Raw genomic sequence first — 18,646 nt, 5'->3', positions numbered from 1 at the left:
TATATGTAGAGTGTTTAAAGAGAATGTCAAAAAGAGTGTAACCCATCGAACTCAGTTAAATTAACATACAAATTTTGACATATCACCCATCAAAACCAACTGTTTAATTTTCTTTTTTCGCTCTTTTAACACTAAAGTATTACAATAGACTTCAATTCAAACCGTCACCTGACTCGCAATGACAGGGTCGGACTGGCTATCAGAATCCGTTTATGGGCCATAAGTTAAGGCGAGTCAAGATTTAGTCGAAAAATTCGCCAGAATATGAATTTTAATCAAAACGTAAAAGGCGCAATTAGTCTAGCCCGATTCCGCCATGTGAAAGTTCGGCCCTGAGCGACGGGTCATGAACTCTCTGTACTGTCTAAAGGTGAGTATTTTGTGAGTGCTGAATGAAAATTGAAACGGAAAAATAAGGAAAAATGTTGCGAATGCTTCTTTTATGCCCGTCAATCCAAATTGAACGAAAATCTTAAATGATTTTGCTGCAATTTCCTCTAAAATCGGAATCGAATGGGAAACATTTTTGTGCACGTGCACAATATGAATTTTAATCAAAACGTAAAAGGCGCAATTAGTCTAGCCCGATTCCGCCGTGTGAAAGTTCGGCCCTGAGCGACGGGTCATGAACTCTCTGTACTGTCTAAAGGTGAGTATTTTGTGAGTGCTGAATGAAAATTGAAACGGAAAAATAAGGAAAAATGTTGCGAATGCTTCTTTTATGCCCGTCAATCCAAATTGAACGAAAATCGATTTTGCTGCAATTTCCTCTAAAATCGGAATCGAATGGGAAACATTTTTGTGCACGTGCACAAAAGAATTCTCGGTGGTGACGTCAATGGAAAACTCACTTAACTGGTTGTTAAAGTCATGTTTTGAAAGAAAGTACGTACTTCGTCTAGCTATAAAATTCATTTTCTTCGCTTTATCCGAAAGTCCATAAATGAAGATTATTATTTTCGCCGGTATTCGTTGCAAGTGACTGATATGATTTTTATGTGTTGCAATTGACTGCTAGGTAATAAATAATGTATACGACGTTGCGTTGTTGAGTTTTTAGGTATTTTTTATTTGTTTTGAGACAGAATAAACGTTTAATTTTACATTTAAAGACAACATATCACAAAAGATTTTTTTCGTAAATTAGATTTTCTTGTTTGAACAACTTTTTTTTAATGATGAAACTACCAAATTTTGTTTCCATTTTTTTGTGTGTTTATTATTTTTTTTAGGTTTAAACGTTAGTTCTTTCTTAAAAGTAAATTCAATTTTTTTTATTTTTATTTTATACGCATTTTGTATGGTTTAATTCTTATGTTGTTAAATAAATGCTATGGAAACGTTAAATTCTTGTTTCTCCGGATGGGGAATAGATCTAGTCTGTCTATATGATAATTTATTAATGTTTTGGTATGAAATTAAGTTTTCGTTTCTTTTATTTTTTTAAATTTTCATTCACTAAATGTATATAAGTTGAAATATTGTGTTTTTTTTTGTGCAAAGACGCTAGTAAACTGGTATGAATATCAGTTTAAAATTAACCGCATAATTCTACTGCAAATCAATTTTTTTAAATTTAATTTTTAAAATTTTGACAACAAAAAATTTTGCGTTTTGTTTAAATTTTTATTCATTTTATCATTAAATTGTTAAAAAACATTAAAATATTCCTGAAAACCATTTTCCAACAAACTCTACTTTATGTTCAATATATGTAGGTAATTATGGAGCCTAATTTAACAACGTAAGCTACTATTTCATTCATTCTATATTTCTGTTTATCCATTTTTTTTTTGAATTAATTCTTCATCTTCACCCTTTTTTGTAAAACATTTACCGTCGAAAAAACTCGTTGTAGATTTGAATGTTAATGTTGTGATTATTTTGCTACATTTAAAGGAAACAACCCAAAACAATGATTGACAATTTTATAAAAAATGTTTTTTTTGTGGAAATATTGGCTGTAAGGAAGAAGAAGTAACCCTTTTCGTTTTTGAATTTTTTTCTTGATGAGAGTAAGTAAATAGTTTCATTACATTTTTTAAAGGTTTTAAAGGTATCATAATATCTATTAAGTCTAACACCAAATATTTACTATTCATTTTATTATAATACCTACACGTTTAAAAAAAATGATTAAAATTTAAAAATAAAAATTCTTAAAAATTATTTTTTTTTGTTTGTTTAATGCTCTCCAATTTCGTAAACAATTTTTGATTTAAGATGGCATTTTTATTGATTTCCTTTTAGTTTATGTGGGTGATGTTGACAGAAATAAATGTTGAAGGAAAACAGAGAAAGAAACAATTAGAAAACAGAAATAAAAACTACATCAAGTTTGCACGAACTCGTACTAATATATTTTTTCCTTAAATTTTTATTTTAAACTGGTAAAGAATTTTTTTCAAATTAATTTCATTTCTTCATTTTCTTTCATTTTAATAAATAATTTTAAAAACGAAACTTACATTCTATTACAAAGAAAATGCTTTAAAATCATTATGTTGAGGGAGAGGAAAGTACATGAGTAGACACATGACCATGACTATTCGTTCCTCGATGAACAGCTTATGCACGGCTCTTTCGCTGACCTAAATCATAGATATTCATTAGCTTAACAAATACAATTTGGTGCACAATTATCGAGTCTGTTATTTCGTTTGAAATTGCTCAGTTCAACACATTAAAATCTTTTATTTAAAAACGTCATCCTACAATTTATCTGTCACCTAAGTATCACAATCAGCAGATAGATTACTACGTATAGCCGATAGTATGGTGGTATCAGGTCTTGCGAAGAGATATATATTCCACAGTTTAGATTAGTAGTAAATTTGGGAAAATACTACAGTAAAGGTTCGAACATGGCTCCTAGTACGTGGCATGTATACGGTTCGATTTTCGTGTATTTCTATTTATGTTCCGTTTCCACTAAATATGTAAATACGGAAGAGGTTAAGCGTCCTTTTTTCGAGAATCGTCCACATGTTACCATGGACTTCAATATTAATATTGATGGAGGAAATCAGGATTGTTTTACTCATTTTGTACAACCGGACGGAGCATTCTTTGTTAGCTATCGGGTAAACTTCATTTTTTTTCTATACGACGCGACTGTGGGGTATGAACTGATGGGACCGACAAAACCTTGTAAAAGTGTTTTGTGTAAAAATTTCTTGAAATTATCCCGGAAGGTTGAGTTAGACTAGCTTGAATTTCGGAGTTACACTCATAAATTACACGTTTCCAATATTAGCCTCTGTTTACATAAAATCTCACATTCGAATTCAATTTATCAAATTAAACAGATTTGCGCTGATAAGAAAGCAAGTCAAGTAGATGTTTTGTCGCATTGATATAGTAATAGTCCAGGAGCTTATGTTGTCAAAAACGGCTTTTTGGAATAGAAATCGGATCAGAGTTTTCCGAAAAGTGTCCCGAAAAATTCTCCCTGGCTGATTCCAATTCAATAAATGAGGTGTAATTAGAAAGCTAAACTCATGTTCTTCAGACTTTTGTCGAAATATATAACTTCAGCCAATCCCCGCATAGAAGCCATTTCACATTTTCCGGAAAAAAGTTTCAAAGCTCCTGGACTATGAAGTGCTCGTGGAACTAGTATATGGAAAATCAATATTTTGATGTAGGTTCTTCGTGGTGGTGACGGTATGGCCGGATTTGCTGTTCAACATCCTGATAACAGATTAGTTCATCCGTACGCAGTGAAAGATTCATCGTTTTATGCAGACGACAAATCCATCGGTGGCTACTACAATTTCTGTATCGACAATCATTCCTTTACTAGCATATTAGTTGAATTGTATGTATCGTCGTTCAAAATTGATGGCTGGCAGAAGTATGAAAAAGAGCTTGAAGAACTTCATCTGAACGTGGCAAATTTTACGGTATGCGCCGCGCACAATTAAATTTTAAACTTTCATTTTCGAAATTAAAATTCTTAAATTTCATTTGAAGAGAATCATAGATACTGTGGAGAGAAACACGAATAATATGCAACAATTTCAATGGCAGATACGGAGCTTAGAATCGCGAGACATTGCTCTGTTGAATGATAATTATGCATACGTTCAAAACTGGTCAATAGCTCAGATTATCGCAATTGTATTGACCTGCACATTTCAGGTGTTTTTTGTGAGAAGATTGTTTGACGTTAAAACTGGAAATTTGAAGATGCAAATATAAAGAGAACCATTAAAGAGATACTTGTCGCGCAGCACGTAAAATCTTTTTGTTTTTCGATCATTTAAAATATTAAAGTTGAGTAGTACACATTACATAATAATTTTACTTTAACTACATCAACGGGCGCAATTGGCTTACAGTCAAAGTAGGATGACAGACGCACTAGGGTCACGTACGCAATAGATATACGGGTTTATACGTAGCTCAGTCGCAGAAAACGCTCCGACTGTTCTGATTGCTCGTTTTGTATTGCAATCACGGCAAAGTAAAATAAACCAGGCAATAGCGGTTCATTTTTAAAACGTCAAATAAGGAACCTAATACACTGTATGAAAATGAACTCAAATAAATCACTGACGAATTTTTATTCGCAAAACACAAATGCTAGTAGATAATTCAGGTCCCTAGTTAAATCAAGCACTTTTGCGGCATGCCGTGATTGCAATAAATTTGAGAACCTTTCACTGCGTAATATCTACGTCAAATTATACGAAATGTGAATCTTATACAAACTGGACCACATTTTATCGTACAAAATACCAGCCTAGGTATGATTTGTCTAAGGTCTCAATATATTTCAAAGGTTCAATCATCTGATTCCGTTAATTTTGTCGATATATGATAACGAAAAAAGTCATTATTTATAATACGAACCTTTGTCTGTTTTGCCGTTTTTGCGTTCCTTTTTCTCGCCCTTTCCTTTCGCTGGATTACAGTTTTTGTTGACTTCTCGGGTAGCCTGGCACGTAGGATCACTGGTTGATTTAAGTTTGTCTGATCGTGAGGTTTGTCCGTTTGCACATTCGCTCCATGTGCCCTTTTCGTATCGGCAGGCTGTTATGGATAGAATATATAATGTTAATTTGGTATGCGAATCTTTAGGTTTGTTAGGCAGTATTATGACCAAATATCCGAAATTGAGAAAGGCCAAAATTCCGATATTCAGAACGACCTTCAGACTTAGAGACAAGATTTTCTTATCGCATTCCCTTGAAATGGGCGAAATCCTGACATTTTGACCAATGTGAAACAAAATCCTATGAACGGAGAAAAGTTGTTTGCGGTACATACGTGGAAGTTTTAAAGTTCGTAACTCCTCTCATTTTCGCTGGGTAGTGAAACTAAAACTACTATTTTGCACTTCTAAAAGTGGGATAAAGTAATTTGACAACATTGACATGAAACGAAAAGACATACACGAAACTGGGTGGAAAATATCTCTTCATTCAGTTCAGACTGCAACTTCCCAATAACTTTCTTTTTTATTGCGTTAATAGCTGAGCGTCCTATCAAAATTTCATCGTTCTTCAGTTCTATTTACTTCCACTTATTATTCAACCGTTTGAGACGAAAATTTATTTAACTTAAAGTGTTCGTACTTGAAAACAATCAAATAAATTGAAGTCGAATTGTAAATTATTTGGAATAAAAGGCAAGCCAACAGAATTTTACATCCAATTAAATAGTCGTGGTATCATTAGAATTGCTTTCGAGAATCTCACTTGCTAAGATTGAAACAAACAAATTCTTTTACTTCATTTGTTTAACCAGGTATTTGGATGGTATATAGGACGACGTTATCTTGGCTTAATTATTTATTTTTGTCGTCATTGTCGATAAAAGATGCAATTCGTAAAACGAGACATTAGAAATAAATTCGGTTACCTTTTTTACATTTCTTCTGAATGGTTCTTGTTTGAACACAGCCTTCTTCGCCCTTTTTCAAATTCAGTGTTCTCGAGCGGGTGTTAGTCTTTTGATCACATTCGCTCCATGGAGACTTTAGGTATCTGCAAGCTGTTCATAAATAGATTAGTGAATGTTGAAAGTAGCAACAAATCATTTGTGTTACGAAAATGTGTATGAATTTACAATTTACATAAACAATCCAATTTGTGTTGATGTTGGTTAGTATAAAATATTGTTGTGTTTACATGTTAGCGGAAACTTTATAAATAAACAACAAAATCAACAGAATTATCTCCAAATTTTAAACGAAATCTTTCTAAAGAATCAAAATGTTAGCGAGAGGCATAAAACGGTTTTACTGAATGTATTTATGTTGAAGAGAACATAAATATTTAGTAAATAGGTTTCAAATCAATGTATTATGTGAAAGTGACATCAACATAGAGACAAATTGAACCAAAAATCAGAATTACAGACGTTCAGATGATGTGAATATTGTCTTCGATAAAGAAAATGAAGCGTTCAAAACGATCCATGTGCCTTTTATGTACGAAATAACGAAATCGTTATATTAATGTAGCCTCTGTGCTCAGCGATATGCCATATCAAATTTGAACGTGTAATGGTACAACATGTTGATTATTTTGTATCGTTTAGGTCGCGAATGGCATACTGTTCCAACGAGTTGGACATTATCTACACTGCGTCGAAATTGTTACAATGTAGAGCAGAGAAATATTTAAATTGGTGATAAGAGCTTCCACATTCCGTTTAATATCTTTCAGCTAAACGCGTTTCACTTGAAATTTTGATTCAAACGAAAAACAAATACATAAGAACCGTTCACATTAAACCCCTCTAAGAAGCAACAATTTTAGCCTCCTTAAATACAATTGCTCCCTAAAGAATTACAGATAAATATACCTTGCCTCACATCCACCTTTATTCACACCCGTGCTGTTAGTAAAAGCAATAAACTCACAAATTTAAATAAAAAGATAAAACCAAAATAAAGAAAAGAAAACTCACTCGGCTTCGATTCGGCAACTTTTGTGTTTTCGCTTGTATTTTCATTTGCATTTTTAACTTTTTTAACTTTCTCCTTCTTACCGGATCCGTTACTATTATTTTTGGTCCCGCGTTCGTTTCGTATCAACACCTCTCGATCGTCCTCTTGCCATATTTCGCCAGCATTACTTTGTGTTGCAATCACACCAGCTGCCGATGCTAGTGGCAAGGCATGTGGTTCTTCTGGCTGCACGTCTGTTGTGCCCATTGTTTTCGTTGGGAAAATGGATAGTGATGCAACAGCGAAAATCGATATCAACAGGATATTCATCTGTAAAACAATGAGAGTCGATTATCGTAGTGTTTCTTCGGAAATAAACGTTGAGTAGATAAAATACGACTGGACACGATATGATGAAATGAAAAAGGAGTTACTGAGAGTTTGACCTTTTAGAAGATGAAAGGGAATAAGGGGCCATTCACAAAAGCGGACGCTTCATATATTTTTGAAAATTTCTTCATACATTTTGAATAATGCGGGGGGAGGTAAGGTAGGTATAAAATTTCGAATTCGGTGAGTGTGCAATTTGTGAATGACCCCTAATCCGTAAAATTGTTCTTCACAAATACAAAAGGTTTATCATCATTCAGCTTAATAACTAGACTGGCATATAGCATTTATAGTTACAACGGCCATTAAGCTTAAACTGAACAAAAAATAAATCTAAAATGAAAGACGAACTAAATTCGAAAATCGTTTGCTCGGAACGGTAAAGGCACAACATCTTTTCAATATTTTAATCACATCAGAGGGACTTTTAGCACGAACAAAGCTTTTAAATTGCATAGAAAAACCATTTTGAGAAATTGTGCAGAAGAAAAAAAAACTGAAACAGCAAAGCTTAAGTGGAGTGAAGAAAAAAAAAGCATTTCAAACTTCTATGAAAGTCTCGTTGCTTGTTAAAATTCATGAAACGAATCCACCGACGATATGAAAAATCAATAAATTCTTTTAACAAACGGTTTGTCGTATAAGATTATTCCTTGATAATCAGTTTCTTGTGCGGCAAAAATAATTTATTTATTGTGCATTGAACCAACGGAACGTTCAAAAACTTACATAAAGCAAACGAGCAACTATACATACTGGTGTGTAGTATACGCAGACGATGCTGCTACAGAATGTGAATTATAATATTCCAAGGAAGAGAAGAAAAAAAAAACTTCACGTTGAAGACGTGCGAGTCAAGTGCACATCCTTTCTCATTAATATTTTTAACAAGATTTCCGTGATAGCTTTTATGAAAATAATTTTTCGTAAGAACATTTTAGGGGAGGATAAACCACACCGCTCGCGCTAAAAAGAAATTTAAATTTAGGAAAATATTCGCATTTAGTAATGTTTCATTGGATGTCATTTATCAACACTTATGAAGGCGAATTTATACGGATTTATTCAATAGCAAGTTTCTGAAGTTCTGTGCAGAAAAACTCGATTATGAAACTTATTTTAATGAGTCTTTTTAACGATAAAACTTTGGAACAGAAGATGATTGCCAAATGGGATTACAATAAGTTTTTCTTAATTGATGAAGATCGATTTAGTTTGCATAATGAATGTGTTACACTCAATCATGAAAATTATAACATTTTGGAAACGACAAGCGTGTCGCAATGTTAGCTTGTACGTAATCTGTTACTTCTTTTGGGTGAATTATCGACTAATTGATACAAAATCTATTACTTCATACATTTTACAATCCATTTTACTATATCAGACCACATCAACGCTTAATAAGCGTCGCTCAGAGCCGTATCTAGATGGGGCGCAGGGGGCGGCGCCCCTCCTAGCGAAGTCATTTTTTCAATTTTTTTTAAATTTTTCCCATACAAAATAATTTTTTTGGACCTTGCGCCCCCCTTAGCGCACTCAAATTTTGAAGTCTGGCTACGGCCCTGGCGTCGCTTATTCTTCTGTTGAATGATGTTGATCATCCGGTTCAGATGCGTTCTGATGGTGTGATGTGCTGTTTATTTAATTTAAACTCACCATGAAAGAGCTGCACAAACATCTAATCAGCTAGCAATAATTGTTACAATTCAGTTAAAATTTGTACAATTGATGGTCACTACCTTCCAATCATTTTCTATTTCGTCCTAATGTTTTTCTAAACTAATCAGAATCTCACGGACTTCCCTAGATAAGGATTCATTAAACACCACGATAAAGTTATGTGAACACTACTTCGTAAGGATAAATGATGATGATGAAACAGTAAAAATCTTCCCACCATCCATAATTTCGAGAGCCATATTTTCAATTCAAGATGCGTTACGTTTAACTACCTAGACAAATTCATCACCTTTCAACACTCCGTACCACCATCTGCGTCGTCTGTACCAATATATAACTGATTACCGTATAACGGAAAATTCATCTACATGGTCTAACACTACTACACATAGTATATGATCCAAAGGTTATATTAAATTTGGAAGCTCAATTTTCTCGGTAAACATTTTTTGATAAATGAGCTAATTTTAGCAATCAGAAAGCTACTGAGAAAGCAGTTTGTTATAATTTGATTAAAAAATTGTCGTCATTTGCGTTAATGGCGCCAATAAAGTAATAAAATTATAAATTAAAAAAAAAGAAGAAGATTTTACGACAAAATAATCTTGTTTGCGCCAGACTAGACCGTGCAAGGGGTTAAATGTTAAACGAAATTTAAAAATTGTCGCTAGCAAAAAGTAATAACACCATCATCGCTGGTACATTTTTCGGTGGCGGAAACCATAATATAAGTTAAACTTTGTAACGAAGATCTAATTCAATTTGGTGGATGATTGTCCCTTCACCCAAAATGGTACCGAAAATACATTTTGTGGAGCATGTGCTAAATTCTGTATACCTTTTTCAGTGTTTGCGTTGGAATACAATTTATAGTTGAAATGGAAACTATCCCCAAAATGGAAATATAAAAATGATATTGACAAAAATAAATCCGGGTAGTGAGACAAAATAAGCTCCGTATGATATATGCCCGGAGATCATGTAAGAAAATTCAAAAGTGTTTTGCTCAATTCTCTGTGTATAATGCGTGTATATAATATAGATTCGTCCATACGTACATAATATACCCAGACGAGATTTCGTGCAATAAACCCAACATTTGATGTTTTGTGGTATAGAAACGCACCAACCACAAAATAATATTTCCTTTTCCTGTCAAGGAAAACATCTAATTTATGATATCTTGTGTATAAATTCACATCTGTCTGTTGGAGACTTATACGTGACCCGAACCCCTCCAGAAAATTTTCCTCAAATTTATTCCGTATCAATTCTAATGATATTCTGGGCAATTCAACTCCAAATTAATAGCTTTTCAATATTATTGGTATGTGTAGTACGGTGTGTGCTAGCAAATTTATTCTAAAGATAATATAGAGTCATGGTATGATGATTTACATTCGGGAGTGTCATTGAATGGTGGTTTGGTACGCAGAAAGAAATCACAATAGCAATACCGTCTCGTGGAAACCAATCAATTTTTTACGGAAAAAAAATCGAATTATACGAACTACTGAGTCGATTTACATATCCTTAGCCTGAATATTAAAATTTGAATAATTAAAATAATTAAAACGAAAATTTTCTGATTGTGTGCAAGTGGAAAACATTTTCTGTTGTGCATCGTTGACTTTGAAACATGTATGTAGAAAATCACTTTTTGATGAAAGATTCAGAATGAATTTGCCAAGGTATCGAACAACTGATATTCAAGCCACATCCGATCCGAACGATCGATGGCTCTATAGAATCGTTAGTCTCCCCTGACAATTTTGTGGAACAACTTTTTTCTTGTTGTCTTTTCATTTTTGGCAGCAGAGTTGAAAAAGTTTGCTGTGTCGTATGATGAAAAAAAAAATTATTTGTGAACTTAAAGTTGAATTATCTGGCCAATAAACAGACGATTTATTTGGAAGTGTGCAGGTTTGTTGTGCTTAGAAAGACGGTGCGATACAAACCCAAAAAGGGTCGAAAGGTCCGTGTGTGGAAGCGCTAGACTTCGAAATGTGCGATTATCAGCTTCGGAATCTCTTGGACATCAGCGACCAAAAAAGTTTGACTGTGGATAGTAGAGAGCAGTCCACCAGGAGTCCAACGATACTACGGAAGCCGTTGGCCGTCGCTGTCCAAGGGTGTGACAAGAAATTGAGAAAATTTTACTACTGCGGAAAACTTCCATTGGCTCCCTTGCCGCCACAAACCCGCCAAAAAGCGAAAAACATATCAGACCTCAACAAGACCTCAACAAGAAAAAAGTTGTTCCACAAAATTGTCAGGGGAGACTAACGATTCTATAGAGCCATCGATCATTCGGATCGGATGTGGCTTGAATTTGATTTTCATGTAAGCTAGATGAAGATTTCGCAAATTCATTCTTAAAAAATCAACAATCAACCTTCCATTAACAATTTACTTTATGCCCATTCCCATTCCATGTAACTATTAAACCTGTTACTTCTATTGTTTCAAATATTGCTTAGCATCTGATATCGAAATGCTCATCGCTTATTTTTTTCAACTTCGTCGATAACAGATGACTAGTCCGAAAAGTTCGTTCTCTCCACTTAAAAACATAGAGGTAGACTAGTCCAGAGTCTAATTTTACTGTTTGTACACGAAGCTGTCACACACACATTTAAATATATGATTTTTCATTTTAATTTGTCAGTTTGCTCTTTTAGAAGGCCCCTCTTAAAAATTCATTGCTCATGATCCTGCACTAAAGTTGTAATTTTCTCTCCATTATAATTTCACCGAAATCGTTTCATCTCTTTAATGGAAAGCACTAACTTCACGGAAAGATGAATAACGTTTAACAATAAAAATTAAATCGCATGGAAAATTAATTTCACTGAATTATATTAAAAGTTTCGACGCTAAATCTCTTAAGGTTTAAAAAACAGAAAAGGAATGTGTGTACCTACTAGAAAAATCCTAATAATGCACGCTAAAGCGAGCAAATGTTTTTGCTAGACTGGGCAAAGAATTTATTTGCAGATTTTCTTCTTTTTTTCTTTTTAAATATGTAAATAGGAAAAATGCAGTTGAAAAGTTTAGATATGCGTGTTTGCTGTGAAAATGAAATATTCTGTTGACCTGGTTCTCTGGTAACTAAGAGGCAGTACGTTGTGCAATCTCCCCTAACATTTTTTTTAAAAACATTTTTAATTAACTTTGGTAACGATAATTGGAGCCTGCTATAGAAAAAGATGTTTCGTTTTTTTCTACTTTTTCTTGCAAACTTAATTACGTAAATAACCTCCAGCTAAATATCTATCAACATTAATCTTTATTATATAAACAAATGAGAGCTCTAGAAGTTTCGAGCTAGTCGAAAACTTTTGAATGATTACTTGTTCAACATGAGTAGCCGTTATATTGCTATTAAAACTTCATATTATAAGCCTTAATCCCATTCAATGATTTATATATTTTAAAACTTCATTCATTCGTTCCATACCCATATTGTTCTTCACATTCACATGGATGGATTTTGCTACAGGGATACCAAAATAATAAACCATGGGAATGGTACATATCAGACTATTATCAATCGTTTCACTTATAGTTATGCGTATCAAATCAATAATTTTCGTATCGATACTCATGATGGACAGTTACATGGAATTGAATAGAGCTTTCGGCATTGTTCTTTTTTCTTTGAACCCATCTAGTAATTAGATATTTAGTGAAGTGAGCTAGGCTCTCGTCGAACCTGTTCCAAGAAGTTCACTGAATTCCTAAATTCATCTTTACAATGAAATAGAAAATCTTTGAACATTAAATGCGACACCCTGCGACAGCTACCAGGTTTATCAAAACCAGATATATATTTACATTCAACTTCAAAAACTTTTTTTTTTATTTTATGTATGAGAATCAAACGGTCTTTTCAAGCACACTTAAAAAAACTGTTGGGAAATACTTTTTTTTTGTTGAGCTTCGTAACACAAGAGAGTCAGAAGAACGATAAGTTCGGTTGAGTGTTTTAGTAAGATAAATTTCAGTTGCAGAAGTTGAGCACGGATGTAACGTAGTCAAAGTACTAAAGTCTAGAAGTTATGATAATAATTCCACTTGAATGGGAAGTATAATTAGCCGGGTAGTCTCTAGGTATTGGTATCCTTGTGGGATTATTGTTTAAAAAAATTAGGTTATTTGAAGGTTGTGTCCTACTGTCCTATATTACTTTCATGACTGAGTAAGCTGAAGATAAATTTGAAGATCCCATTATTTGATCGTCAAACACACACAATCGTGCACATAACTGGTAGAATTGGACTCATACATAATTTCTAAAAAGAATTCTATACTATTCCAACTTCTGTAACTATTTCTACGTTAAGCTGTGATTACATCACATATTATACCCACACACGCATCTAATTATTCGTAATAATTAATAATTCGAAAAGAAGAAAAAGTTTTTTTTTTCTCCAACAAAACAAAGCAAAACAATACGCCACAAATGACTCGCGAAACCCTATTCATTGAGAGTTTATTTCTGTGCGGAAGTACTTCCATTATAACATATAAATAATCTAAGGCCTTGCATTGTGATACACTACATTCGCAGTTGTGCTAGGGATTTGCAAAGAAAGTTTTCAGAGTGAGTTTATTTCAGTTTTATAGCATATACATATACATATAGCATAAACATTTGTTATCATTTTCAACAACCCGTAATATATAAAGTTCATTAACACAACAACAAAAATCGAGAAAGATATTTCAATGGAATGGCTTTGCTTTCATTTTATACGGTGTGGAGTGGTGTGGAATGGCGATGCTTTTTATTTAACTCAAAACTATTCTTTATTATCATCTATCTACAGAAGGGATTTTTTGCAGTGATAAAATGCAGAAAAATGAATTATTGTGAGTTGTTGTTGCATATTCGGTTAGTTAACTTCAACTTAATACAAACGATGAAAATATAGAAAAGAAATCAAAATATAAGTATATTCAAATACAGGAAAGCTGGAAAGTAATTTACTAAAAAACGTGAGGTTTTATTCACGGCGACGAAGCGTTACTTCAAGTTTTTAAGGCAAATGGGAAAAATGATTGAAATAACTTCTAGTGTGTTTACGGTGCTCGGATTCGCCTCGCATCGGTAAACGGTACACAAGAACTACCATTTTCATCATTTCTCCCAACTAATGTGCTGTTAAAATGTCTACAGGTGATATTTCTCAAATGGTTATTTACGTACGTGTCTTGGACGGTAGACTTTAGGCAATTACCTAGTTGTGCAAACAAAACTTTCGCTGCGAAGTGCCTTAGATCAAGATAGAGACGTGTGTAATTTTACATAACTTTAAAAGTTATGAGACCTTACAAACAGGTCTAGGGATGGCAACGATGTTTTGCTTAATAATGGACTGTACATTCACTGTGTTTGGATGCGTTATTCTCAACGAAATGTGATAGAAATGCTTTATTATTTGTTTTTGTTGTTTGTGCATTTCATGGTGTGGCGGGTGTAAAATTTTGTGCATCACAGGTTTGAAACCACTCAATCACACAACAACTAAGAAGTTTCATCTCCGAAACGCTGTGTCGTGTTTGACCTTTCCCTAGCAGTAAGCATATATTACGATGTAATATTTTGTTTCTCTTTTGTTTGAACTGTCATCAGCGTTCGAAACAAAATCTTTTACTTCAATTGTTTCAACTAGCATTTTGCTAACTCATCGAATAAAAACGAGAGCTCAACCAATTTTTTGTTGTTGTTGCTGTCGACAACACAAACATATTGTAACAGAATAACCACTTCTAAAACGTACGGTACAGATTCATTGATGATTAACGTAAATTACGCTAATATTACGAATATTTGAGATGAAAATATTAATTTTGAAATAATTAATGAAAATTAGTCAAAAATATGTATTCAAGGAGATCTGACGCGCTCCTACAGTAAATAATGGAATGGAATTTACTCATAAAAAGAATACAGAAATGTGAGGTAATTTTCTATGAGCAACATAATAACCTTCATTAATAAATGAGTTCCTTTGAAAAAGAAAAATTCTAAACACTTTGCGTATTATTAGTTAAAAAAGGGGATTAAAATTACATAAAAAATACTCTGTGTATATACCCTTTCACACTCGTTCCCATTCTCACATTATTTTATATCCGGCGAATTTTCTCAAAGGGTAATTCTACACCTTAACGCTGAAATGTGTAAGTGAAAAGTCATTTGTTTCGTAACAATTTATTACATCAATCTCCAGCAGGAGCAAATTATTTTCGAATAACATAAGTAAAGCAGACACACCCATGATGTCGTACGAATGAAGGTAATTGAGGTGGATATAACACAACTAAGACATTTTCTAAATTCTTGTATTGTAGGATTTACGGAATTTATACTAGTTCTGATTGTTGTACAAACCTATTATAGACGGTTGGTGTTTGCTAGCAAACTTTCGAATAAAAGGGTGTTTTGTCACTTTCGGCGAAAGTTTTTACACAAACATGTAGGCTTTGCTTTGTATGTCAAATCAACAACGTTTGAATGTGATTTTGTGATTGATAAAATTTTCTCAAGAAATAATATTCAAGCTGTGTTTGGTTGTATGAAGTATTTTCTTTGGTTGAGTTTAGAAGACATTTACCACGTCATGGAATGACGACGGCTGTAGTTTGTGATACCAAGTTGTTTCGTACGAGGAGCTCATGCTGCTACACTTTTTTCATAGGGTTTCACACTTCACAGACAGCAAGTATATAAATCATAGTTATTGAATCTAGTACTTTATTTGATCTAAATAGTCTTTGCAATATAATATGTACTCGTTATCAGCTATAACTCTCCGTTTCCTTTGTCCTATCTATAGCAATTTCCAAGTAACCCTGATTCAAGGGTCAGATTTGATGAGCGTCAGATTTGACGGATGCGGTCTGACAAAGGTTTTTAATTTAGATGAGTAAAAACAGCAAAACATTTTATCGAAAAGGTTTTAATTTAATTGTATAAAATAAGTACGTAAATAAGAAATCCATTTACAGCACGGACATATTCCTGTTTGTCTGGGTATTATACCGTCTGGCAATGAACCAAAAGCAAATCATGTCTACGAAAACTAATATTGTGAAAAATAGTGATTCATAAAGCAGAGCACTGAAAACCTTTGTTCCGGTTACTAGCGCAATTAATAGATTTCCACCGGCAATCGTAACGAATACAAACGATGTCATTACGGATTTCATATTGGACGGAGCTTCGTTATACGCAAAATTTACCGTTGCTATATACACAAAGTTTTCCGAAATTACCATAAAGAAATACTGTGGAATAAGCCACAAAATATTCAAAAAATGCTTTTCAATTTGAGTTTCGATTACAGCTGATATGCCAAGAGCAATCGCCGAGATGATACCACCGAAGGTTATGCGGTGTAAGAGGGATTTCACACCAATCTTCGCCAGTAGGGGATAGAGTACGTATTCGCACAGTGGAAACAGTATTAATGACAATGCCGAATTGAAGGCTAACATTTGATCCGGTTTGATGACGAACCAGCCAATATCGCCGTTCATTTTTGATGCTTGAAAGACCCATCTTGAATTTTGCAGTAATATGCCCGACCAATAGATCGGTAAAGGAATGAACAGAATTAAAATATTTAGAACGACTTTCGTTTCGTTGACGAGAATCTGTCCGTATTTTACAATGGAGTAATCCAACCAATGATGAATGGATTCATTTCTACCATGCCTTAGTCTCTCACCCAATGCGTGCTGAAATTCAAGCAAAAAATTCCGTGAAAATATAACGCAGAAAAATCTGAGTTATTTGTGCACGTACAAAAATACAGCCGATTACTTTCACTAACATGTTACCGCTGGCAGGCTTCGTTACGTACAATGATGAGCCGCACAAAAATATAATAAACGAAATCAGCATGACTATTGCTGGAACTCCGAACGCTAGTGGATAACAGTCATCCATTCCGAAGCATTTCACATCGGCGTGTAAAATTGGTGCCTGAGGAATGTTTTACCATTTTAGTATTGCTACAATTCTTCTGTTTACTCTGAAATAAGCTCTTCTGGCCGAAGGGACCAGTTTCGCTTATTTCTGTTTACCAAGCATACCACAAAACAAGCAGTCATCGCCCCAAATTTCATCATAAAATACTGAATCGAGAAAAAGAAATTCAATTGTTCTGCTTGGTCTGGTAATTTGTACTGTATCCCGCTCAAAGCGTTCATGTTTGGTCTGACACCTCCACTGCCAACAGTAATTGTTATCAATCCGATGCATGTCAATGCTCTAGAAAATAATAATCAAATTTCTATTCAAATTCAACGGTAATTGGACGCGGTATTTACAGTGCAGAAACATTTAATGATTCGATAGCACCAACAGCGACAATTGCTATACCAGCTGCATAAACTAACAGCATCCAACAGATAGTTTTGAAGGCTCCCCACCAACTGTCGCCAACGATTCCACCCACAATTGTGAAAAAATATACCAAAAAATCGTTTACGTGCAAGATTGCAGTGGATGCACTCGGATCAATATTCAATTTTCTATTCAAATACAGAACTAGTATCGCTGTAAGAGCAAAATAATTAGTATTTGTAGTCAGCACATAAAACGTTCGGTTCATAAAATTCATTGTATACCAATGATGCTAACGGCTGCATATCTCTCGAGATAGCAAATGGTTAATATGAATGGCACTGCACCCGGAAATTTTTCTCGAAACTTTTCCAATGAAAATATCATTTTGTATGTTGTAGGACTGATGAACTTACTCACTAAATCACTAATTATCACTTGTCATGAATTGCTTATTTCCAATATATTCGATTAATTGTTGCAAAAAACAAAAACTTCACAGACACACTAATAAACACTGGATGTCTGTTTAAGTCTTCATTCGTTTTCGATTTGAAAACTAAACCAACATTTGAGTAATAAGCTGTTTTAGCATCATGCTCATGCATATACATCGTAAGATTCTGGTAGCAGAGGAGTCGGTTTTGATTTTCAAAGGGAAGGGTGCCAGAGGTCATTTTTTTCGTAAAATTTAGCAAAAACAAAATTTTTTATTTAAAAAAGTTGCAACTTTTGGATAAAACTATTTATCCCAACACAAATTCCCCATCACCCGATTACCGACGCTACTGTACGATACAAGTTGTTTTCGCATTCAACAACATGAGTTATCTTTTCTTTTAAAAAAAACAATCACATAACATACAATACGTACGCCATTAATTTATACCGAGGGGATCCCCTTAATGGGATTTTGTGAATTGATGCGAGAGAAGAATGCAAAAAAAATTCTTCGACAATGTTTTAGGAATGTGTAAGGCAATAAAATATCACAATTAACACCACGTGCGTGACTCTTACATTGAGAGACTTAGAAAAACGTTAGTGTATCATAAGACGAGAGATTTGTTATGATTGCTGTTAAAGTTGTTAATGATTGCTTATACCTATTGTGTTTTCCACTCACATTTCACACAGTTGAAGAGCACAAGCTTATTCCTATGATTAATTGCATTTTGCTTGTTTCTTCAATATTACAAAAAGAGTGAAATTTTAAATTATTCGAATTTATCATCCCCCCGTATAAAATGCCATTAAGGATCCCGAAAACATTTTACTTCATGCAACAAAGTTACAACAACACAGCTACC

The 18,646-nt window shown here is 33.8% G+C and overlaps 3 protein-coding genes across 5 annotated transcripts in view; 1 reads left to right on the top strand and 2 right to left on the bottom strand.

Moving 5' to 3' along the window:
* Positions 1 to 1,434: 1,434 nt before the first annotated feature.
* Positions 1,435 to 18,646, bottom strand: part of LOC119080931 — a 30,180-nt gene continuing 12,968 nt past the window's right edge. Inside the window, exons 2-5 of one of the 2 annotated variants that reach the window (XM_037189549.1) lie at positions 6,922 to 7,231; positions 5,869 to 6,000; positions 4,858 to 5,037; positions 1,435 to 2,591 (exon numbers count right to left, since the gene is read on the bottom strand). In XM_037189549.1, the coding sequence (XP_037045444.1) occupies positions 2,569 to 2,591; positions 4,858 to 5,037; positions 5,869 to 6,000; positions 6,922 to 7,231 (645 nt within the window). In that variant the 3' untranslated portion in view covers positions 1,435 to 2,568. The remainder of the gene's footprint in view (positions 2,592 to 4,857; positions 5,038 to 5,868; positions 6,001 to 6,921; positions 7,232 to 18,646) is intronic. The other variant, XM_037189550.1, reaches the window with a different exon arrangement.
* On the top strand, positions 2,827 to 4,236 carry LOC119080930 (transmembrane emp24 domain-containing protein 6-like). Its single transcript, XM_037189548.1, has 3 exons — positions 2,827 to 3,083; positions 3,648 to 3,905; positions 3,976 to 4,236. Exons 1-3 carry the CDS (start codon positions 2,865 to 2,867, stop codon positions 4,201 to 4,203), a joined length of 705 nt encoding a protein of 234 aa, XP_037045443.1. The 5' UTR covers positions 2,827 to 2,864; the 3' UTR covers positions 4,204 to 4,236.
* On the bottom strand, positions 15,930 to 17,901 carry LOC119080928 (peptide transporter family 1-like). Of its 2 annotated transcripts, XM_037189546.1 has the most exons (6): positions 17,776 to 17,901; positions 17,621 to 17,741; positions 17,321 to 17,549; positions 17,084 to 17,261; positions 16,794 to 16,973; positions 15,930 to 16,726 (listed from the first exon to the last, which is right to left on the bottom strand). In XM_037189546.1, the coding sequence occupies exons 1-6, from the start codon at positions 17,779 to 17,781 to the stop codon at positions 15,989 to 15,991; spliced, it is 1,452 nt and encodes a 483-aa protein (XP_037045441.1). In that variant the 5' UTR covers positions 17,782 to 17,901; the 3' UTR covers positions 15,930 to 15,988. The 2 variants fall into 2 exon arrangements, with proteins under 2 accessions (XP_037045441.1, XP_037045442.1); XM_037189547.1 differs by having other exon boundaries at positions 17,621 to 17,900.

Source organism: Bradysia coprophila, unplaced genomic scaffold (genome assembly GCF_014529535.1).
Source record: "Bradysia coprophila strain Holo2 unplaced genomic scaffold, BU_Bcop_v1 contig_350, whole genome shotgun sequence".
NCBI classification, from domain to species: domain Eukaryota; kingdom Metazoa; phylum Arthropoda; class Insecta; order Diptera; family Sciaridae; genus Bradysia; species Bradysia coprophila.
This window is presented reverse-complemented; position numbering and strand designations above follow the sequence as displayed.